This window comes from Malania oleifera, chromosome 7 (genome assembly GCF_029873635.1).
Source record: "Malania oleifera isolate guangnan ecotype guangnan chromosome 7, ASM2987363v1, whole genome shotgun sequence".
NCBI lineage: Eukaryota > Viridiplantae > Streptophyta > Magnoliopsida > Santalales > Ximeniaceae > Malania > Malania oleifera.
Genome location: NC_080423.1, coordinates 53,535,945 through 53,561,235, shown reverse-complemented (window position 1 = coordinate 53,561,235; position 25,291 = coordinate 53,535,945). Strand labels below are relative to the sequence as shown.

General features: G+C 37.0%; 1 protein-coding gene across 1 annotated transcript in view; it reads left to right on the top strand.

Moving 5' to 3' along the window:
• The window catches only part of LOC131160422 (peroxisomal ATPase PEX1), a 135,631-nt gene that overhangs the window by 28,315 nt on the left and 82,025 nt on the right, over window positions 1-25,291 (top strand). Inside the window, exon 3 of the mRNA XM_058116091.1 lies at window positions 16,063-16,162. Within this exon, the coding sequence (XP_057972074.1) occupies window positions 16,063-16,162 (100 nt within the window). The remainder of the gene's footprint in view (window positions 1-16,062; window positions 16,163-25,291) is intronic.

The following is a 25,291-nucleotide window of genomic DNA, read 5'->3' as shown; positions in this document are numbered from 1 at the left end:
GATAAAATTAAATCTTTGTTTGAAGGGGGTCTTTGTCCCTTATTCCTGAGCCTATTCCTATTAAGGTGGACGTCGTTGTTGTTCCTTCTGATATTGGGCAGGGTAATGATGAAGAGACAACAATTCCTTAAGATGATTTGAATTCTTTTGAAGTTGGAAAAGGTATTCTTCCCCTTCCTATTCAGTCCTTTTCTCCTTTGATGCTTTATGTCATAAAGAGGGTTTTGCTGGGGGTAGTGGCTTTGATTTTGGTCGTGGAAATAGTGAGAGAGACTATAAAGACCCAAACGAACTTCTGAATGACTTGGATTTGAAATTAGTGATTCCTGTTGGAATAGAGGTTAATTCGGGGATGAATCCTTTAACGTATAAGCGACAAAAAAAGAAGGCGCAAAAAAATTTAAAGAGTTTGATTTCTTCCATCAATTATGAGGGCGGTTCGGGTATTGGGAAAGGGGGCAAAAGTGTTAGGTTATGAAGGTTTTAAGTTGGAATGCAAGGGGTCTAGGGGATGTTAGGAAGAGAAGTTTGGTTAGGGAGGTTTTGCTTAGGAACTCTCCTTGTGTTCAGTTAATCTAGGAGACTAAGATTGACTTAGTTGATGGGGAGGTTATTAGAGGGATTTAGGAAGGTCACAGTAAGGATTGGGTTTATGTACCCTCCCAAGGGTATACAGGAGGTATACTCGTGTTGTGGGATACTCGGTTCTATTATCAGTGTAGGTAGTTTGGATTTTTTTTGCCCTATAGAAGTTAGAGATAAGGGTCAATAGTGGGTTTCCTCTGTGTATAGTCCTTCTACACCAACTTGTAGGGATTCTTTTTGGGATGAGCTTTATTTTGTCTCCGTCTTTTGTGTGCCTACGTGAATTATAAGTGGTAATTTTAATGTGGTGAGGTTCTGGAGGGAGAAGAATGGGGGTGGAAAGGTTACTAGTACTATGTAGAAATTTGATTTGGTTATTAGGGATTGTGGTCAGAGGGACCTTCCATTGGGCAATGCTAATTATACGTAGTTACTGGGGGGAGCTAAGGAGGTGGCTAGTAGAATTGACAGGTTCTTGTGTACAAACAAGTGGGAGCAAGCGTTCCCTAATGTTTCCCAAATTGTGCTTTCTAAATCCACCTTTGATTATTTTCCTATTTTATTGCAATCTAGGAAGGTGTCTTCGAGACCCACTTTTTTGAGGTTCAAGAATTTGTGGTTGGATCATGGATCCTTCTATACTTTGGTAAGGAATTCTTAGTCTGAGGTTGTGGAAAGGGGTTGGGAGGGATTTAGATTTATGAAGAAGTTGAAGAGGTTGAAAGAAAATCTGAAAGAATGGAATAAGGAGGTGTTTGGAGATATTAGGTTTAAAAAAACTGGTATTTTAGATGAATTGGATGAGATAGATAGAAATGAAGAAAGCGTTACTTTTTCAACGGAGGAGGAGGTTAGAAGGGTATTTTTGAGGAATGAGTTGGAAGATATAATTTTTAAGGAAATGAGAAATTGGAGGCAGAATACGAAGTTTAAGTGGGTTAGAGAGGTTGATAGTAATTACAGATTTTTTCATAGGATAGTGAGTGGGAAAATGAGAAAAAGTTTAATTAGGGAGTTGGAGGCAGATAGGGGGGTTGATTATATCGAATACAGGAATGCTTTCAAGATCATTGATTTCTATCACAACTTGTTTCCTGAGGAGGATAAGAGTAGGCCAATGGTGGAAGTTTTGAAGTGGGATCCTTTATCTATTGACAAGATAGCTTGGTTTGAGAGACCTTTTGAGGAAGAGGAAGCTAGATTTACAATTTTAGGTATGGAGAGGCATAAAGCTCCTGTGCCGGATGGTTTTAATTTAGCTTTTTATCAAGATTGTTGGCCGGAAGTGAAGAATGACTTAATGAAAGTTTTCAATGAATTTTATGGGAATGAGGTTTTTTAAGTAAGAGTATTAATTCTACCTTCATTACTTTGGTGCCGAAGAAATGTAGGCCGATTAAGATTTTTGATTATAGGCCTATTAGTTTATTATCTAGTGTTTATAAAATTGTTGGAAAGTTTCAAATCTATTTAGTCAACTTTCCTATTTTTCTAAGAGAATCTTGGCTGTAAATGTGTGAATATCCTAGAATATTTAGTTTCCTTAGAAGTTAGCATCTTTGGTTCTTTCCTCTTGGTTCTTTCCTTCTATTCTTTTGTTGTACATCTATTTATATAGACCTGTACCTATGTTACGATTAATGAGAATTATTTCCACAAGAAGCTATCTCATTCTAGGTTGTATCAGAGATAGGTCCGGCTCTTGGCCCTGTGTAAACCCTAGTTTCCCTTGGCGGCTGCAATCTGACCCTAATCTCTATAGGGTTTTCTTCCTTGTTCAACTATACCCTAATCTCTTTTGTTGCTGTAGCCATGGCTAAAACTTCAAACAAAGCTAAACCCGAAACCAAACTTGAAACCAGACCTACCCATTCTAAACCTTACTCTGTCCAAATTACCAATATACGATTGAATGAGGCTGACTTCCTACGGTGGTCACAATCTGTTAGGATGTATATTCGTGGAAGAGGGATGATAGGGTACTTGATTGGTGAAGCTAAGAAGCCCGAGAAGACAGACCCATCTTATGCTATATGGGATGCTGAAAATTCCATGGTGATGGCATGGCTCGTGAATGCTATGGATGAAGAGATTAGTGCTAATTACATGTGCTATTCAACTGCAAAGGAACTCTGGGACACTGTGAGTCAGAAGTACTCCGACCTTGGGAATTACTCTTAGATTTATGAACTGCAGCAGAAGATCTACCATACTTATGAAGGAGATGGCAGTGTAACAAGGTATTTCAATGTTCTTAAGGGCCTATGGCAAGATTTGGATTTATTCAATGATTATGAATGGAAAAATCTTGCTGATTGCAATCACAATAAGAAGATGGGGGAGAATGCAAGAATTTTTTAAATTCTTGGCTGGACTTAATGATGAGTTTGATGAAATAAGGGGAAGAATCCTAGGGAGACAGCCTATACCCCCACTCGGGGAAGTATTTTTTGAAGTATGAAGAGAAGATTGTCGAAGGAGTGTGATGAAGAAGAAAAAGGAGGATGAGATTGGAAAATTTTGCTCTACTTGCTGCCAATAATCTTGCTCCTCATGCTGCTGGTAACATAGATTTGGCTACTACCAATATTTCTGCACAACGGCCTTACTCTAACCAAAGGAGGTTGGAAGATAAGCCTCGAGTACGGTGTGACTATTGCAATAAGCCACGCCAAACTCAAGAAAATTGCTGAAAACTCCATGGAAAGCTAGCAAACTGGAAGAGCAGCAAATTTGGACCCTCTGGCAGCAATCATGCAGTCCCTAAAGCCAATGAAGCTAATTTCCTAAGTGCTGAGCAGGTGGATCATCTTCTTCAACTGCTGAAATCTACTTCTGCCTCTGGTCTTTCTACTGGTTCATTGGCCCAAACAGGTGAACTCTAGTGCCTACCCTTGTGGATTATTGATTCTGGTGCATCTGATCACATGACCAGTACCTCACAATTGTTTCAATCTTATTCTCTTTGTTTTGGTAATAAAAAATTAGAATTGCATATGGTAGTTTTTCATCCATTGCTGGAATAGGTTCTGTCCAAATCTCTGAAAAAATAGAACTCAAATCTGTCCTTCATGTCCCTAAACTTGCTTGTAACCTGCTGTCTGTTAGTAAACTCTCACGGGATTCTAATTGTTGTGTCATTTTCTTTGATTCCCATTGTGAATTTCAGGACCAACTCTCGGGGAGGATGATTGGCAGTGCTAGGATGATTGATGGACTCTAATACTTCGATGAGACTTTATTCAACAATAAACAAGCTCAGGGTTTGAGTAGTAGTACTAGTTCTGTTTTTGTACGTGAACAAATAATGCTTTGGCATCTTAGACTAGGACATCCTAGTTTTCTCTATTTAAGACATTGTTTCCTAGCTTATTTAAAAAACTGGATTGCAATTCTCTTCATTGTGATGTTTGCCACATATCCAAAAGTCACTGAAGCACCTATCATTCAAAAGCTTATCATTCTTCCAAACCTTTTTATTTAATTCATAGTCATGTTTGGGGTCCCAAAAAAATCACTACTACTTCTGGTAAGAAATGGTTTGTTACGTTTATTGATGATCATACACGTTTGTGTTGGGTGTACTTATTGAGTGAAAAATCTGAGGTTGAAATTTTTTTTCAGGATTTTTATAAAATGGTTGAAACCCAATTCCAAACAAAAATCAGTATCCTTAGAACTGATAATGGTACTAAATATTTTAACAAATTTTTAGGAATGTTTCTTTCAACAAAGGGTATTCAACTTCAATCTACTTCTTGTGACACCCCACAACAAAATGGCATTGCTGAGAGAAAAAATCGCCATTTGTTAGAGGTTGCACGGGCCCTAATGTTTTCAATGCAAGTTCCTAAATATCTATGGGGTGATGCTATTTTAACTGCATGTTATCTCATTAATAGGATGCCTACTCAAGTGCTAAAATACATCACTCCCTTAGATTGCCTAAAAAAGCTGTTTCCTACATGTCGGATAAGATCAGACCTGCCACTAAAAGGGTTTGGATGCACTGTTTTTGTTCATATACCTACCAATCTTCGATCCAAGCTTGATCCTAGGGCAGAAAAATGTGCTTTCCTTGGATATGCTCCTAATAAAAAAGGATACAAATGTTTTAACCCTCTAACCAGAAAAATTCATATCAGTATGGATGTTGTTTTTATTAAAAACCAGCCTTTTTTTGGCCATAACTATCTTCAGAGGGAGAAAAAGGAAACTGAAGATGAGTTCTGGCAAACCTCGCCTTGTCCAAATGTTTTCCTTGACATTGACATCCACTCTTTAAAGGGTCAGGAAACCGATAATTTAATTGGAAAAAATAATGGAAATCCTAGTCTATCTATACAAGGCATACCTGATTCACAAATAGGGGGAGAAGTACTATCAAATATTCCCTCATTTGAGCTTCATGTTTATACCAAAAGAAGAAATCATCAGAATAATAGAGCTCTTTCTTCAAATCCAGAGCAAGGCCAATCATCATCTCCTACACAAGTTTGTCCTCCTTTGCATACTCCAGGTACTTTTTCTTCTCCAGATCCTTGTTTTGATAATTATTCTGATCTTGACCTGCCCATTGCCGTTAGGAAAGGAGTTAGAACGTGTACCACGCGTCCTATTTCCAACCATCTATCTTATTATAGACTCTCCGATTCTCCTAAGGCCTTTACTTCAAATGTTTCTCATCTATTTATTCCAAGAACCATTCAGGAAGCACTAGATCACCCGAAATGGAGATTGGCTGTTCAAGAAGAGATGGATGCACTGATTGCTAACGGCACTTGGGAAATTGGTGACCTACCGGAGGGGAAGAAGACTGTTGGCTGTAAATGGGTATTTACAATAAAATTCAAGGTTGGTGGGAGTATAGAAAGGTACAAAGAAAGACTTGTGGCGAAGGGGTTCACTCAAACATATGGAATTGAATACCAGGAAACATTTGCTCCTATAGCCAAGATTCAATCCGTGTGTTGCTCTCTCTAGTAGCTCACTCTAACTGGCCCTTATATCAACTAGATGTGAAAAATGCCTTCTTAATTGGAGACTTAGAGGAGGAAGTCTTTATGCATCTACCGCCAAGATTTGAAGGGAAAGGTTGCAAAGGCAAGGTGTGCAGATTGAGGAAATCATTGTATGGACTCAAACAATCTCCTAGAGCTTGGTTTGAATGCTTTTGGGAAGGTAGTAAAGAGTCATGGCTACAGCCAAGGTCAAGCTGATCATACTATGTTCTATGGACACATGAGTGAAAGTAAAATGGCTATCCTTATTGTCTTTGTAGATGATATAATTGTGACAGGTGATGATAGCAATGAGCTTGAGAGGTTAAAGAAGATCTTTGCTCAGGAATTTGAGATCAAAGACTTAGGCAACTTGAAGTATTTTATTGGTATGGAATTTGCAAGGTCAAAGAAAGGAATTTTTGTTTCCCAATGCAAGTATGTGCTTGATTTACTTGGAGAAATATGTCTGCTAGGGTGCAAAGTAGTAGAAACACCTATAAAGTCGAACATAAAACTCCAACCAACTAAGGCTGAAGAAGTGATCAACAGAGAGCAATACCAAAGATTGGTAGGGAAACTCGTTTATCTCTCTCATACACGTCCTAACATAGCCTTTGCAACAAGTGTGGTATAAGTCAATTTATGCACTCACCAGGACCCAAGCATTTTGATGCTGTGTACAAGATTCAAAGGTACCTAATAGGGACTCCAGGTAAAGGTTTATTATTTGGAGGACATGGGAATTTACAGGTTGAAGTATACATTGATGTAGATTGGGCTGGAAGTATCATTGATAGAAGATCAACTTTTGGCTATTGCACCTTTGTTGGAGGAAACCTAGTAACATGGCGCAACAAGAAAGAAAATGTGGTGGCAAGGAGTAGTGCAGAGGCAGAATTTAGGGCTGTTGCTCATGGAATTTGTGAAGCATTATGGATCAAAAGGCTGCTGGAAGAATTAAAGATTACTAATTTACTACCAATGAAGCTGTATTGTGACAATAAAGTTGCAATAGCTATTGCTCACAATCCAGTTCTTCATGATAGAACAAAACATGTGGAGGTAGACAAGCATTTTATCATGGAGAAAATTGACGAGGGAGTAATATGTCTGCCATATCTCGACAACTGAGCAAGTAGTAGACATATTGACAAAGGGATTGCCGAAGAAACAGTTTGAAAACTTCATTAGCAAGCTGGCCATGGAAGATATTTTCAAGCCAACTTGAGGGGGAGTGTTGGAAAGTTTCAAATCTGTTTAGTCTACTTTCCTATTTTTCCAAGAGAATCTCGGCTGTAAATGTGTGAATATCCGAGAATATTTAGTTTCCTTAGAAGTAGCATCTTTGGTTCTTTCCTTCTATTCTTCTGCCGTACATCTATTTGTACAGACCTATACCTATGTTATGATTAATGAGAATTATTTCCAGAAGAAGCTATCTCATTCTAGAAAAATAATCACCAAAGTTCTAGCTAATAATAGATTGAGGGGTGCTTGATAAGACAATTTCTAAGGCCCAAAGTGCTTTTGTGGGAGGGAGACAAATTGTGGATGCCACTTTGATTGCAAATGAAGTTGTTGAGGACATTAGAAGGAGGAAAAAGAAGGGCTTCATCTTCAAGTTGGATCTCGAGAAGGCTTATGACAGAATGAGTTGGAGCTTTTTGGAAAATATTTTTATGAGGAAGGGGTTCGGAGAGAGATGGCAAAGATGGATGAATGGTTGTATGTCTAACTTGTTTTACTTGGTGATATTAAATGGTGAACCTAAATCTTGGTTTAGGGCCACAAGGGGGATTAGACAAGGTGATCATCTTTCCCTATTTTTATTTATTTTAGTAATATATGTTTTGAGTAGGTTGGTTGGTAGGGCGGTGGATAAAGGTTTAGTGAAAGGTTTGGAAGTGGGGAGGGAGGAGATTAATGTCTCACACCTTCAGTTTACTGACGATACCATCTTTTTCTTGGAGGATCACATGCCTTCTTTTTGCATGTTTTGGTGCTTCTACACATTTTTGAAAGGATTTGAGGGCTTAAGACTAATATGGGGAAGAGTGGTATCTCGAAAATTAATGTGCCTGCAGAGCGTGCTATATCTTTGGAGATATGGTGCGTTGAGTTGGATTGGTCGTTGGCTTATCTAAGGGTTCCTTTGGGGGTTAATCCTAGGCTACTTAGCTTTTGGGACTTGGTAGTTGAGAGAGTGTCTAAGTGTCTAAATGAGTGTAAGGGAGCTTTTTTTTTTCTTTTTCCTTGGGAGGTAGGATTAGGTAAATATAAAGAGAGTGGACGTGAGGCCCGACAAAAAGTAAAGGAAACCGGGGATTTTTTCCATTCATTTGGGAGGTAGGGTTACTCTAATTTAGGGTTGTCTTTCTAGTATCCTATTGTATTTTCTTTCTATATTTAAAATTCCAGTGGGTGTTGCTAGTAAGATCAAGAGGATTATGAGAGATTTCTTTGTTCAAGGGGTAGGGGGTTCAGGGATCATTTGGTGAGTTGGGAGGTGGTCTAAACAAGAGGGAGGTTTGGGTCTTGGAAATTTAGTGTCTAAAAACACGGCTCTCTTGGCGAAATGGCTTTGGAGGTTCCCTTTAGAGGATTCTACTTTGTGGCATAATGTTATTAAAAGCAAGTTTGGACTTGATAGGGAGGTGGGATACCAATTCGGGTTCTAGATGCTCTTTGGGAAGTCCTTGGAAAGCTATTTCTCAGATGTACCCTCTCTCTATTCCCCATACTAAATTTGTGTTGGATAAGGGGTGTACTCTTCACTTTTGGAAAGACCTATGGTTGGGGAATATTGTCTTGTCCACCTCTTTTCCTCACCAATTTCTTCTTTCCTTGTTGATCCGAATAGAACTTTACCTTCTTGAAATTTTCATTTTAGGAGATCTTTGAATGATAGGGAAACAAGTGAGTTATCTTCATTTGGTTTTGTTGAATAATTGTCGGGTATCTTTGGAAGCTGATAGCCAATCTTGGCTCTTATACCCCTTGGGTTTCTATTCTTGCAAATCTTTTTGTGAATTCTTGGTCAGCACTAACTTTTCCTTCTCTCTCTATAAAACTATTTGGAAGGCCAAAATCTACCCCAAAATCAAAGCTTTTATCTGGTTGGTTGTGCTTAATAGTATAAATGCTAATAACTTGCTGCAGATTAGGAGGCCTTAAAGGCTTTCTCTCCAGATATTTGTGTGCTTTGTTTTAACTGCTCAGAATCTGCTCCACATATTTTCTTGCATTGCAATTTTGCATGGAAAGTTTGGAACAAGTTATTCAGTTATTTTTGGAGAACGTTGGGCTTGTCCAGGGATATTGGAGGAGTTTCTGACAATATCTTTTGTTGGGTTTGGGAGGAAGAAGGAAAAATGCTTATGGATTGGTGTTTTGTTTGCCGTATTTTGGGGGTTATGGAAGGAACGTAACTAGTGTATACTTTCAGGGAATAAATTAGCATTTTTGTTGGTGGGAGAACATTCATTTTCTGGTTTCTCTGTCGTGCGTGGGTAATGGTGTAGTTTCAAGGGGATATGCTTCTGAGATATTAAGCGGGATTGGCTTGCTCTGTTGACTTCTTAGGATGTGTTGATTTCTTGGGTTGTTTTTCACATCTTTTGGCTTCCTTTTTGTGTTTTCCTTGCGGTTTCCCTGACTTTGTATGTGAGTGGTATAATGTTAAATGATAAATTAATGAACAAAGATATACACAATAAATTAGGCATAGCACTGGTTGAAGTCATGATAAGGCTTAGATGATTTGGCATTTGAAACACAGACTAGTAACGCTTGTGTGAGGAGTGAGTGATTTGTTGTTTATGATATTAAAAAGGATAGGGGTAGGCCCTAAAATAACATGGAATGAGGCTGTGAGGAAGGATTTAATAGCTCTTAAGCTCGGAGGAAAATGCTCTCAATTGGGTGAATGGGAGGAAGAGGATTCATGTAGCTGACTCCACCCAGTGGGGCGTAAGGCTTGTTGCTGCTGCTGCTGCTGCTGTATATTATCAACAAATAGGTGCTTTTGGAGTCGAAAAAACAACAAAGATATTAGCTGGAAATATCAAAGACTGCATAACATCCCTATTGTGATTTGGAATGATTTAGGAGATATTTGATAGGGTGATGCTAAACTATTTTCCAAAATTTTGCAACATAAGAAATGCCTAATGATGGGAGTACAAGTATCATAGTACCTACGCATAGAAACGAAAAATGATATTCAAAGTTGTATTAATATATTGCAAAATCAAACTTATTAGTTGTGTTATGAAACTTGGGGGGAGTAATTGAACGAAGATTAAAACACAAAACAAGGGTATCAGAAATTAAAGTTGGTCTTATGCTTGGCAGATCAACCATGGAAGCCATTTCCTTGTGGTTTCCCAGACTTTGTTCTGGCGGTGTTTCTCCTCCTGATTGTACATCCTTTTTCTATCTAATTAATTTTGTTAGGTATAAAAAAAATGAAAAATAAATTCTTTTTGAAAATAAATGAATATTAGATGAGAAAAGAATGTACAAAGTGAAGGCTTAGAAATCATTCTAAGATGAAATAGAAGCCAAAAAAGTAAAATATGAAATCAAGTTAATAAAGCCTGCCAATCCTGCTGAAGATCCAATTAGGCAATTCCCTTAAAACATTCTGTGGCGAAAGCCCAAAGAGAACTTAGATTCTTAACTGCAATATGTTGTCTAATTAGTTATATTTGCATAGACCAACATTTTAAAAAAAAGATCAATTCAATCTGAGCAGAATAATCCTGAGCATATTCATTCATATGTTGTAGCTAAGTAGGAGGCATGACGTTCAAAATGAAATAAGTGCATGTGCATCCTGATTTTCAAATCTCTCTGGAATGTGTATGATGTTCATCCGCTGAATTATTATAAAATAGAAGGGTCCAACCCCTCCCTCCCTCCCTCTCTCCTCCTCCCCGCCAAAAAAAAAAAGGAAAAAGAAAAATACACACTTACAAAAAAAAAAAAAGAAGCTCACAGAAAAAGGAAGAAAAAGAAATAAAAAATAAAGTGTTTAAGGGGGAAAATCGAGGGTTGAAATCTTATTTTGTAGTTTCTGTACAGTTCTTAATGATTGTTAAAATTATATTTTTTGATTGAAGAAGAAACTTTACTAAAAAGCAGCAGAAGAAAAAGATATGGAAAAAGGAGAAAAAATAGTCTTCAATCAAAAGAAAATAGAAAAAAAAGTACATTTTTTTGATAATAAAAGAAGAATTTCATTAACAGAATAAGAATATACAGCTAGGAGAATAAGACATATCGACGAAGTCTGGAAGATCCAGATAAAAAGCACAAAGGAACATCCTAAAGACTAAAAAACAAAAGAGAGGAAAACCAGCACAAAGTAACACTCCAACACATGTTGCCAATAGCGCTGAATTTCATAAAAGCGAACCCCCTTAAAATTCCCTTGTCTCACACACCAAAGAGAAGTCAAATAATGTACCTTTTCCCAAACCAGCAACTGAGACGGCTTTTTCCCCAGAAAAATGTGTGCATTATGCTCCATCCACAACCCCCAAAAAACTGCCAAAAGAAAAAGCACATTTCCAAAGCACTGCCCTTTCCTCTTTCTTCCAAAGCCAGCAACAGACACAGCCCAAAAATCCTCCACTCTTGGAACTCACCCAACATTCTCCTAAAATACCGAATAACTTACTCCAGACCCTCCAAGCATAGTCAGAATGAATGAACAAATGTGATGATGATTCTGAACAATTAAAGCTGAGAACACATATGTCTAGAGATATTGCCTTCAAAGGTCTCCTAACTTGGAACAGGTTATGGGTATTAATTTTATCAAGCTCAACCAACAAGATAAAAGCCTTAATTTTAAAGGAGAATTTGGCCTTCCAAATGGAACTGTAGAGAGGAAAGGATAAATTAGACCTATTCAAAATATCAAAAAAAGATTTGCGTGAGTAAACCCCCAAAGGATGTAGAAACGAAGACCACCTATCATCCTCTAAAGAAAAACAACATTTATTCAACAAGACTAGCAAAGAGAATAGCTCTACCATCTCCCTGTTGTTTAATGATCTGTGAAAGTGGAAAGGCATGGAAAATAGGTGGACAAAACTACATTCCCCAACAATTTAATATGGGGAATGAAGAGGGGATAACTCTGAGAGATAGCTTTCCATGGACTCTTTGGAGAACATCTAAATCTCAAATTAGTATTCCACTCATTCTCGTCTAATCCATACTTTTAACAACAAAATGCCACAAGGAATAATTCTCAAGTGAAGTTGGCAAAGCCATTTAGGCAAAAGAGCTGTGTTTTTAGACATCCAATACTCAAACCACCCTTCTGTTTAGACCTACCCACCACTTCCTAACTTACCAAATGATCCCTAAAACCTCCCTACACCCAACCATAAGAAATCCCTCATTATCTTCTCTGTCTTATTAGAAACCCCCACTAGAATCTGGAAAATTGAAAGAAAATATAAGAGGATACTAGAAAGATGGGCCTCATAAGCATAGTTGTACCACCAAGAGAAAAATAGCACCTTTCCACCCGTCCAATTTCTTAGAAACCCTTTATCCCAAAAGCTAGTAGATCTGGAGTTACCCCCCAAAGGAACCCCAAGATAGTATAGCAGCCAATCTAGAGCACTACGGCTCACTTCCTTAGATAGCTCCCTAACACTCTCAATAGACATATTGGTAGCCATGATACCACTTTTTCTCATATTAATCTTAAGCCCAGCAACATTCTCAAAAATGTGAAGGAGACCCAAAATATTCTTAAAGGATGGTTTATGGTCCTCTAGAAAAATAAAAAATAAAAATAAAACTGAAGATGCAAGACCCTGTCCCCTCTCTCCCACCTCCAAACCTTTCACTAAACCTCTAACGACCGCCCTATCCACCATCCTACTCAAAGTATCAGCCACTAAAACAAACAAAAACAAGGAAAGAGGGTCACCTTGCCTAATTCCTCTCGTAGCCTTAAACCAAGAATTAAACTTGCCATTCAGTAAAACTGAGTAGTTCACATTATGCAAACAGCCTCTAATCCAACGTTGCCATCTTTTGCCAAACCCTGTCTCACAAAAATCTTATCCATGAACTTGTTAAAAAAAACTACATCATCTTAATAAAGCTCTCTGGATGATATCTTGAAAACAAAACTCCTTAGAACAACTATAAGCCAAAGAGAAGCCAAGTATTGAATCTTGTCCTAAAAAAATCCCATTGAAGAGCTAGTGATACCAATGAGGACAAGATAATATTGAAGAGAAATAATGATATCTAATTAGTATGAAATATTTTGGTTGGATTTTTCACAATTATATGGCTATAATTTAAGTAAATGATTATTGGTTTCCATTTTAAATCCACCTGTAATGCACTTAATGTCCAAATATTTTCACACACCCAAGCTCGGATAAAAGAGGAGGGTTGCATTAGGAAGCTACATAAAATTTGTTAGATTACTATAATATGAAACCTTACCGAGTATTATTTGGGGCGTCCCCTACGAGTGACGTGTTGCACTTATAACACTTGTGTGTAGTTTAAAGTGGGCAAGGGTGGGCTAGGTCGTCGCCTCGAAGCGACGTGCCATGCTGGAGCCCTAGTAAAGTGTCAAATATGTGAGGGTTCCCGCATCATTTTGGACATGTGCAGGTAAAGAAGCTAGTTTAGGAGACTAGGATTACATTAGCAACTTGGATTATAGGGACACATACGAGTAAAAGCATGGAAATTGTGGACACAATGATTAGAAGGAAAATTAATCTAATTTCCCTTAAAGGAACTAAGTGAGTGGGGGAGAAAGCTAGATAAATTGGAAGATCGGGATTTAAACTTTGGTACATTGGAAAAGAAAAACATAAAAATGAGATGGGAATTATCATAGACAAGAAATTAAAAGATAGTGTGGTAGATGTCGAAAGAGCAGGGGATAGAATTATAAAAATCAAGATTGTCTTAGGCCAAGCGATAATAAATGTCATTAGTGCTTATGCTCCTCAAGTAAGCTAAACCGAAAACCTTAAGAGACAACTTTGGGAAGATATAGATAGTATTATACAAGGCATATTAGGGGCTGAGACCATATTCATTGGAGCAGATATGAATGGACATGTTGGAAGGGATTATAAAGGTTATGAGAGGATACATGAAGGATATGGATATAGAGACAAAAATGAGCCTGGGGAGCTGATCTTAAACGTCTCTATGTCATATGATTTTATTACAATGGATATTTGCTTTAAGAAGAGAGAAGAACTCTTAAAAACCTTCAAAAGTAGACAAAATAAAAGTCAAATAGATTTTTTTTTTTAACTAAGAGGGTAGATCATTTATCGTGTAGAACTATAAAGTTATCCCAAGTGAAAGCTTAACCACACAACATAGAGTTTTAGTGTTAGATATATGTATTAAAAAATTGAAGAGAAATGATCAAATAAACTAGTATTAAGAGAACTAGGTGGTGGAACGTAAAGGGAGAAAATATAATAAAATTTAAAGAGGTGAGAAAGATGCAAAAAAGGCTATTATTGAAGCTAAACATAGATCATTTAATAATTTGTATGATAGATTATATACAAAAAAAGGGGAAAGAGATATAGTTAAACTTGCTAGAGCTACAGAAAGAAAGAGTAAGAACTAAGGTAATGTAAAATGCATAAAAAATGATGATGATATTGCTCTTGGTTAAGGAAGAAGACATAAAAGAAAGATGGCAATTTACTTTGGCAAGCTATTTAATGAAAACCAAATAGAAGACTTAAACTTAGAATTGACAAATGAGGAAAAGACTAAAATTATGAGATTTATTCGCAAGATTAGAATTAACAAAGTTAATTTTGCACTAAAAAAGATGAAAGATGGAAAATCTATAGGAACGGATAACATCCCAATTGAAGTTTGGAAATGCTTAGGTGAAAACAAAATTATATGATTAACTAATTTATTTAACACAATTATAAAAACTAAAAAAATGCCAGATGAATGGAGGAAAAACACTTTAATTCCTGTATACAAAAATAAAGGAGATATTCAAAATTGTAATAACTATCGTGGAATTAAACTTATGAGTCATATGATGAAACTGTGGGAAAGGGTAGTTGAACAAAGATTAAGGCTATAAACGAAGGTCTTAGAAAATCAATTTGGTTTTATGCCTGAGAGATCCACTATAGAAGCTATTTATCTTTTAAGAAGATTAATGGAAAAGTTTTTGAAAAAGAAGAGGGACTTGTATATGGTATATATTAACTTAGAGAAAGCGTATGATAGGCTACTTAGGGAAGTTCTATGGTGGGTTTTAAAAAAAAGGGTGTATATAGGAGGTTATTAAGGATATGTACAATGGAGTAATGACTAGTGTAAGGACTATAGGTGAAGAGACTAGAGAATTTCCAATCACAATAGGTGTACATCAGGGATCTGCTTTGAGCCTTTATCTTTTTGCTTTAGTGATGGATCAACTGACTAGGATTATCCAAAATGAGGTTCCATGGTGTATGGTTTTTGTTGATGATATTGTATTGATTGATGAAACTATAGGTGGAGTAGAGGCTAAGTTAGAATTATGGAGAGAAGTTTTAGAATCTAGAGGCTTTAGGATAAATAGAAATAAGACAAAATGTACGAAATTTAATTTCAGTAATAGTAGGAGGAATATTGGAGACAAAATTTATCTTGATGATGTAGAAATAAATAGCAGTTGTAGATTTCGATACCTTGGATCTATTATGCAAGTTGAAGGAGAAATTGAAGAGGATGTAATGCATAGAGTTAGAAGTAGGTTGGGTGAAATGGAGAAGTTCTTCAAGCGTGCTTTGTGATTGTAGAATACCTTTAAAATTAAAAGGGAAGTTATAGGATGACTATAGCTATGCTATATGGATTAGAATGTTGGGTGACTAAGAAACAACATATCCAAAAAGTAAAATTTGCCGAGATGAGAGTGCTTTGATGGATGAGCGGTATAACATTGAAAGATCAATTAAGAGATGAACATATTCATGGTAAGTTAGGGGTAACTCCTGTAGAAGATAAGATAAGGGAGGGATGACTTAGATGGTTTGGGCACTTGCAATGTAGGCCATATGGTGAACTAGTGAGGAAGAGTGAGTTTGTTAAAGAGTGAGTTAATTACTGTGAGGGGCAATAGAAAGGGTAGGGGTAGACATAAAATAACTTGGAATGAGATAGGGAGTAAGGATTTAGTTGCCTTGAATTTGTTAAAAGAAATTGCCCATGATCGCATAATTGGCGGAAAAGGATTTATGTAACTGACCCCACCTTGTGGGACTTAAGGCTTGGTTTTGTTGTTGTGTTGTGTTGTTATTATTTGGTTTCCATTTTGAATAAGTTATCATATTTTTTGCCCTAATATTATGAACATAGAGTCCTGCTCCATCTTGTTTGAGCATGGATTCAAATATTTACACTGTGGAGTGTTACTAACACTTATCATCAATCAATGCAGATTGGGATCGTTCACAAAACAATGAGATTTCCTTTGTGGTTGCATGGCCACACAGTTGTTACATTTCTCGTGGTTTCAGTTCTTCCCAAGAAAGCAGTAGGTAAGATGGCGTCTACTAGTGTTCATTGTAATGGCACATGCATTTTATTTTTCTGTAGTTAATAGAATCACACTTCTTATTTTAACTGGATAATTGTCAGTATTTCTCACTCTTGAACATTATTTATAACTAATGGTTATTTATAACTAATGTTGTTTTTCTTTTGATATACAAAGAACTAATTAAGGGAGAAAAGCAATTAGAGAAAAGTGAGAATGAGGCATCATCCCAAATCAGAGTAAACAACAAAGAGAAAAGAACTGACTAGGAAAAACAGTATAACTAGTAACTGCAGCTCACCAATCCCTTTTTCATGTTGGTCAAATAAATTCCTCAGAAAAGAAAAACCGTTCATTAGTCCAAAAAGAAACTAAACATACCAACCTAATGCACATATGATCAACAGAAAGAGAAGTAGCCCTACAAATATTTTTGTTGCACTCCAATCCAATACACTAGACCATTGCAAACAGAGCTCTTCTCCACGTTGCGTTTCTCTCCTTCCCTTTGCCAAAATTGCTAAAAGAAAGAGAGAGCATGGTCCCCAAAGTAGGACAAATCCACTGTTCCCAAAACTACTGTACAACCTTTTCCAAATCTCTCTCCCATGGATGACAGCAATGCAAGAACAAATGAGAAATTATTTCACAATTTTTATAGTAAAGCAAACACACATCAGGTGGCAAAGCTTTATTCGGCCTCATCTTTTAAAGATAATTTATATTTATTTATCCAAGGGCTGAAGTCCACATAAAAGCATTAATTTTGGAGGGAATTTTATATTTCCAAGCAAAGAATGTGTAGAAAAAGGAGCAATACTATGGACACGAATCAGCTGAGAAAAAAATGATTTTCAAGAAAAGTTGATAGAAGAGTTCAAAATCCAAGATCCTGGTTCCCTCCCCACTGAAAAATAGAAAGAATCAAGGGCGCTTGACAAAAGATAGGATCATTAGTCTCCTTTTCATTCAAATTATGAACTTGATGTTATTGTTATACTTTGCAAGTCAAACAAATATTTGTTAATAACCTCGAAGACACTAACACACTATCAGTTTCCCTGTTGTTGTCCACTTTATATTGATTGTTCAATTGTTGACTTTTTTGTTTTTTTTTGTACTTGTTTTGTTTTTGTGTGGTTTGTTTCTTTAGTTTTGGACATAGAGATGCTGATTTGTCACTGAGTGAAGTTCTGGAGCTGTTTGCAGTATATTTTTACAGAAATGATGAATGATAATGTTGATATATAAAAGGAAAAACTGGTGTTATGAAAAATTATAGTGTTTGTCTTTTTAACACCCCCCAGAAATAAACATACAAGCATGCACAAACCAAGAGTTGACCACATTCGATTACAAAAACAATGAAGAAAGATTAGAAGGATACATTGGATTCATTGTAACTGTACCAATTCTCTTTTGATGGCCACATAAGTGGGCAGACTTTTGTGTATCTACACAAAGCAACAGCAATCAGCAATTTTTCGTAGCTTTTCCGGTTTTCTTTCAATAGCCGCACAGGTGCTTGACTGTTAAGTTTATCAACACAAAGCAACCACAATGAAGAGGCTCTCACATACCATTACTTGAAAGTATTTATGTAAATTACATATATTATTTGAAAAAAAATATAAAACTGTAAAATAAAGACATAATTTTTTCAAATAATTATGTCTAACACTAGCACATAAACTAACACAAATGCATACAAGGCAGTATTTTCACATAACAGTGCCTAAAAGATTGCAAAATTACATCGTAATTTCATCAATATTTAGTTCAAAATTATAAACTCTTAAACAAACTTCTTCCAATGGGTGACATAGAATGAAAAGGGGAAAAGAAGACAAGGACCAAAGGATAAAATTCTTTAGTAATTTGGTCTGTTCAAGTTTATCCATCAATTACACATTCCAATATGTAATGACCTAATAAGCTTGGGAACCAAGAAAATAGAAATATGGAAGCCCAATAACCCTAGAAGCTGTATCACATGGATTAAAGCTGGTTCTTCTTCTTTCAAGCCCATCTTGAATGTTGGGGTCTTGCTTGATAAATTGCAAACTTGGCGCAAGTGGATTGCACCAATCCTTGCGTTGCTTCGTTGATCTTCTTAGCTCTTGACCTTGTGATTGGCCCATCTGAAACTTGCAAGGGATCTTTAAGACTCAGTCCACCATGGTGCCCATCAGTCCCCCCATCAGTCCCCCTCTCCTCAAAAGGATTCGACCTCGAATCGTCACCTACATAAAAGGGAGAAAGATCAGAAGCATTGAAAGTAGCAGAGACATTATACTCACCTGGAAGATCCACCTTATAAGCATTATCATTAATTTTCTCAAGGATTTGGAAAGGTCCATCTCCTTGAGGATGCAATTTAGTCCTTCTATAGGTTGGGAATCTTTCTTTGCGCATATGAATCCAAACCCAATCTCCTGGTTTGAAGATGACACGCCTTCGCCCTTTATTGGCTTGGGAAGCAAACTTTTCATTCTTCTACGCAATTTGAAGTTGTACCCTCTCATGAATTGACTTCATCAATTCGACCTTCCTGTGAACTACTCCTCTCATCAATAGGTAAAGGCATCAAATATAAAGGAGTAAGTGAATTAAAACCATAAACAATTTCAAAGGGATAATAAGAAGTAGTAGTATGCATAGTCCTATTATATGCAAACTCTATAAATGGCAAACAGTCCTCCCAAGTTTTTAAATTCTTTTGAATGACAGTGCATAAGAGTTGATTCAAAGTCTTGTTGACTACTTCAATCTGTCCATCAGTCTATGGATGACAAGTAGTGGAAAATAAAAGTTTGGTACCTAATTTTCCCCACAAAACCTTCCAAAAGTAGCTAAGGAATTTAACATCACTATCAGAAACAAAACTCTTAGGTACACCATGGAGTCGCACTATTCCTTGAAAAACAAATTAGCTATGTTTGTGGCATCATTTGTTTTATGGCATGGAATGAAAAGTGCAGTTTTACTAAATCTGTCCACTACCACAAAAATAGAATCTCTACCGTTTTTTGTCCTAGGCAGCCCCAAAACAAAGTCCATAGATATGTCTACCCATGGCTTACTAGGAACGGGTAAGGGTATATACAACCCATGTGGTAAAACCTTAGATTTGGCCTTTCTACATGTAATGCACCTACCACATATTCGAGTGACGTCTCTTCTCATCCTAGGCCAAAAGAAATGTTCATGTAAAATTTCTATGGTTTTCCTGACACCAAAGTGTCCCATTAATCCCCTACCATGTGCCTCATGCGCCAATAATTCACGCATTGAACAATTTGGCACATGCAATTTGCTTTTTTTAAACAAATAACCGTCATGTTTGTAAAACTTACCAAATGCCGCTTTATCACATGCCTGTATAAGAAAAATCAGTGTTATTGGCGTACACGTCTTTCACATATTCAAACCCAAGCATTTTAGCACTCATAGAAGTAAGAAATATATACCTCCGTGATAAAGCATCAATAACAATGTTCTCCTTACCTTGCTTGTAGCGGATGACATAAGGAAAGGTCTTGATGTATTCCATCCATCTAGCATGACTCTTATTTAATGTACCTTGACCCTTGAGATGCTGCAATGATTCATGATGAGCGTGGATCACAAACTCCTTAGGCCAAAGGTAGTGCTGCCACGTCTCTAGAGAGTGCACAAGAGCATAAAGTTCTTTTTCATTCGTGGGATAATTCAAGACCACCCCACTTAGCTTCTCACTGAAGGAAGCTATGGGCTGCCTATCCTGCATCAAAATGGCTCCAATTCTTATTCCTGAGGCATCACATTCAATCTCAAAAGTTTTGTTAAAGTCAGGTAATGCTTAACACAGGTGCAAGTTCTTTAATAGTAGCAAATGCATTTTCTTGATCAATCCCCCAATGAAATCCAATATTCTTTTTAATTATTTTAGTAAGTGGTGCATCAATGGTGCTAAAATCCTTAACAAAACGCCTATAAAAGCTAGCTAAACCATGAAAGCTTCTTACCTTAGTGATGCCTTTGGGCTTTGGCCACTCCTTGATGGCCTTGACTTTCTCTTCATCCACCTCAATACCTTTTGTACTAACAACATAACCAAGAAAAACAACTTTTTTCATACAAAAGGTACATTCTTAAAATTAGCATACAACTTTTCACATCTCAACACATCAAACAGACATCTCAAATGCTCAATATGTTCATATAAGTTTTTGCTGTACACTAGGATATCATCAAAGTACACGACTACAAATTTACCTATGAACACACATAATACATGGTTCATTAATCTCATGAAAGTACTTGGTGCATTTGTAAGTCCAAATGGCATAACCAACCATACATAAAGTCCATATTTAGTCTTAAAAGCAGTTTTCCATTCATCTCCCTCTTTCATTTTAATTTGATGGAATTCACTTTTAAGATCTATTTTACTGAAAATACATGAGCCATGCAATTCATCAAGCATATCACCTAACCTAGGAATGGGATGATGATACTTTACCGTAATATTGTTGACCGCTCTGCAATCAACACATATCTTGTAAGTCCCATCCTTCTTTGGTACTAGTAGCACTAGTACTGCACATGGCCTCATGCTTTCTCTCACGTACCCCTTGCTCATCAAATCTTGAACCTTCCTTTGAAGCTCCTTTGTCTCCTCTGGATTGCTCCTATAGGCTGGTCGGTTTGGAAGAATGGCTCCAGGTACAAAATCAATTTGATGCTCAATGCCTCTAATGGGCGGCAACCCACTCGGCATCTCCTCTAGAAATACATCATCGAACTCCTGCAATAAAGAAACAGCCAAACTAAGAAGAGATTGGTTAGTTTCATGAAGATTAAGATAAGATTCTTTGTAATCAAGAAAAATCATAGGCTGGTCTGCTAAGAAGGCCCTCTTAACCTCAATCTCCTTTGCATAAAAACGCATCTTTGTCTTTTCTTTTCTCTCTGTAGGTTTTTTTTTTTTTTTTCTCTCGTGGCTCCACTCCCTTTTCTTTATTCTCAGCCACCTCTCTATTTTCTTTTTCACTCTCTTTTTTTCTCTTTCGTGGCTCCACTCTCTTTTCTTTATTCTCAGCCACCTCTCTATTTACTTTTTCACTCTCTCTTTTTCTTGAGGTTTCGGACTCACCCTCATTTTTCTTTCTTTTATTTCAGCCTCACCCTTTCTTTTTTGCTCAATCTCACTTTCAGCTTCAGTTGGTCCTTATAGACCTGTTTTGGGGTTAAAGGAGCAAGATGGATTGTTTTTCCATCCTTTAAAAATCTGTACATGTACCTAAACCCATCATGAATCACCCTCCTATCATACTGCCACGGCCTCCTCAACAAAATATGTCCAGCATGCGTAGGAACTACATCACAAAGCACCTCATCACTATACCTCCCAATGGTAAAAGCTACCAAAACCTGCTTATTGACCTTGACTTGCATTCATTCAACCACTGCAACTTATAAGGTCTAGGATGCTTCAGTAAAGGTAAGCTCAACTTCTCAACTAGGATGGTACTAGCTACATTGGTGCAACTTCCCCTGTCTATAATAATACTACACACCTTCTTGTTTACATAGCATCTAGTATGAAATATGTTCTCTTTTTGTTGCTCCATTTCATCTACCTTAATTTGCGTATTGAGAACACGCCTGGCAACAAGAAATTCACCTTCTACGGGATATTCCACTCCATCATCATCACTAGCATCAACCAACTTGGGCATCTCATCACTATCATCCTCACTCTTAGTCATCACCTCCCCATTGTCACGCATAACCATCACCCACTTGTTTGGACATTGAGACGTGATGTGTCTTGAACCCAAACATTTAAAACATTTAATATCTCGATTCCTTGAAGGTTAGAAATCTACCTTGGGTTTATTCTTGCTAGTTCTCTCATCTTTTCCCTTAGGTGGTTCGGCCTTCCCTTTTACTATAGCTCGATCATTTCTATCCCACTTTGGTTTCCGAGGAGTGCTAGAAACTAAAGTATACCTTGCCACCCCCTCTCTTTAACTGCCTCTCCACCTTCATAGCCATCATGTGCACCATGTCTTCTACCTCCACATAATGCTGCAACTTAACTACATTGGTTATGTCCTTATTCAAACCACTTAAAAATCTGGCCATTGTGGCCTCCCGATCCTCTTCTACATTAGGCTGAATCATAGCCACCTCCATCTCCTTATGGTAATCCTCTACACTCCTAGACCCTTGTGGAATGTTTTGTAATTTTTGGTAGAGGTCTCTATAGTAGTGATTAGGTACAAATCTCCGCCTTATGAGAGCTTTCAACTCACCCCATGTTTCCACAGGTCTCATGATTCCTCCTCCTATTGGTCACTAATTGTTCCCACCAAATAATTGCATAATCAGTGAACTCAATTACCGCCAACTTCACCTTCTTCTCCTCTGAATAATGGTGACCAGAAAAAATCAACTCTATTTTCTTCTTCCACTCTAAATAGACTTCAAGGTCAGTCCTACCTTGGAAAGATGGTATTTTCATTTTGATGCTCCCAAGGTTCCTATCTACCTAATCTCGATCCCTTGGATTTCTCCTAGGCCCTCTTCCAGGCCTACCTCCTCTAGGTCTGCCCATTCCACCCATTCCAACTTTATATGCTATGTCCGCCTCATCCTCTTCTTGGTTCTCATACTCATTTTCAACACTAGGGTCATGTCTCCTCCTATCTCGCCCACCTTGCAGATTTCTAATCACTACCTCTTGCTGATTCATCCTATCCCTCACCTCCCCCAACACCAAATTCAACCGTTCAAACTGTTGTTGCATGCTCTACAACACAAAGAATGAGTTATCCGCCTCCTCCTTAGGTGTTGAGTCACTCTTATGAGACATTTTTAATGCGTTGCAAAACAAGAATGTTAGTGGTAAAACCCCACACACTCCCTTACGTGTTTACGCTCAAATATTATCACTCCATTTGTGTTTCACTCTTTTGGCCTTCCAATACTATTCTCATTATCTCTTGCCTTTTACCTCACATGTTTTCCCTTCCAAGTTCTTTAAGAACTAGTTGAACTAAATCAGGACACAACCTTGTATTATTCCAACTAGCAATAGATTCAAGAAAAAAGAACGGAATAAAATGACATGGGTCTCAAGGAATTTGTACGGTTACAAATTCAAATTAAAATTCAAATAATGTAATAAGAAGATCTAGGCTATCGGATAGCAGATTTAATTTGTATGAGGAAAAAAGAACAATTAGGAAACAAGATAATAAAGATGGTATATTCGACCCCTTTGAAGATAAAGGTCAATCAACACCAAATCACTTCAATTTTCGGATTGCAAAGAATATCAAACAGCCATTTCTGAAATTTCTCTCCCTTTTTTTTTTTTTTCTTTCTTTATATACAGATTTTGAAAATTTATGGAAAAGATTGCAATTTCAGCAACAATAATTGCAATTTATGAAAAAGATTGATCTGATTTCAACAAGAAGAAACGGAAATAGAAGAATCAAAGCAAAGATTACAGATTTGAAAAATTTAGATCCGGAAATTAAAGCAAAGATTCGTGTAATCAATTAAAGAATTCGTAGATATGAAATCTTGAATCAAGAACATGAGTAATCAATTGTGAAAAATCATAGATCTGAATTCAAACACACGAAATTATAAAGAATGAAAAAGGAACTGTGGATCAAAATAGAAAACCCTAGAACACGCCTAAGAAAAAAAAAGCCCAAATGCAAGAATTAGAAAGGATAAATTAGACCTGATTTGGAGCCTAAGCTCTGATATCATATGATGTGAACCTATGAGATCGGAATCCCTTGAACCCACAAACAAATTAAAACATACCCAAGAACGCCAAGAATCAAGTTAAGATGATCTAGACCCGTTGAAATTTTGTTTCAAGAACCTAAATTCGGTGAGAACGCCACAAAGGTTTGGCCTTTGATAAGTTCTTAGTTCATTCAAGAACAACTAGAGAAAACTGAAAATTCTCTATGAAGAATACTTCATTCACGTTCAACTTGTGTAGAATGTGGCTACAAGTCTGCTTTTAAACCCGTCCATGAAAACCTAGGGCCAACAATTAAATAGGATATACATCTCAAGCCCAAAACACCCTAAACTACACACCTATAACTAATAAAAGAAGCCCACCTAATAAATTAAAAAGGCCCAAACGCCTACAACCATAGAAACATAAAATAGGCCCACACACCTATACTTAATGAAACAAAGAGTCTACACTAAACCACTAGGCTATGCGCCCCCCTCTATAGCTTGTATCACATGGATTAAAGCTAGTTCTTCTTTTTTCAAGCCCATCTTGAATGTTGGCGTCTTGCTTGATAAATTTGCAAACTCGGCCCAAGTGGATTGCACCAATCCTTGCATTGCTTCCTTGATCTTCTTGGCTCTTGACCTTGTGATTGGCCCATCTAGAACTTGCAAGGGATCTTTAAGACTCGGTCCACCATGGTGCCTATCAAAGATGCCTTCTCATCCGTAATTAGGATTTTAACAATGTGAGGCATCAACATCATTGTAGCATTTACAAAGAATTCCATGCCAAGTATGACATTAAAATCATCTAAGGGCACTGTCATTAGACTACATTTTCCTTCCCATGTTTCCACTGTTTGGATAGTAGTGGCCATTCCTTGAATAGGCCTTATTTCAACTATTCAACACCATTGATCTTCACACAAACATACATTAGGCCTTTCTAAGAGAAGGGCTCTGTAGCAGTGAAGCATTCAATAATTGCTGTGGGTTGACATCATGGTTCGAAATTGCGGTCGCGGGTAACGTCGCGGGTGTCGCGGGTCGTGGGAGACGCAGGTGTTACGTAACGGGAAGTGGGCGTAACGGTCGTGAATTTTTTTCAAGCATGCACAACCATGCCAAAATTGAAAAATAAGCATGAAATCCATTAATACATGATTTTTAATGAATTTTGAAGGCTTTCATTCAACCTACAAATGCTTTTTAATAGGTATTATGATTTTTATATTAATTTTAGCGCGCTGTTTACAAAAAAAAGCATATTTTTTTATAGTTTACATTACTTTAATGAGTAAAAAGATGTAGAAATGTAAGAATCAATTAATTAAAGTCATAAAGTTACTAAAAATGAATCAATACT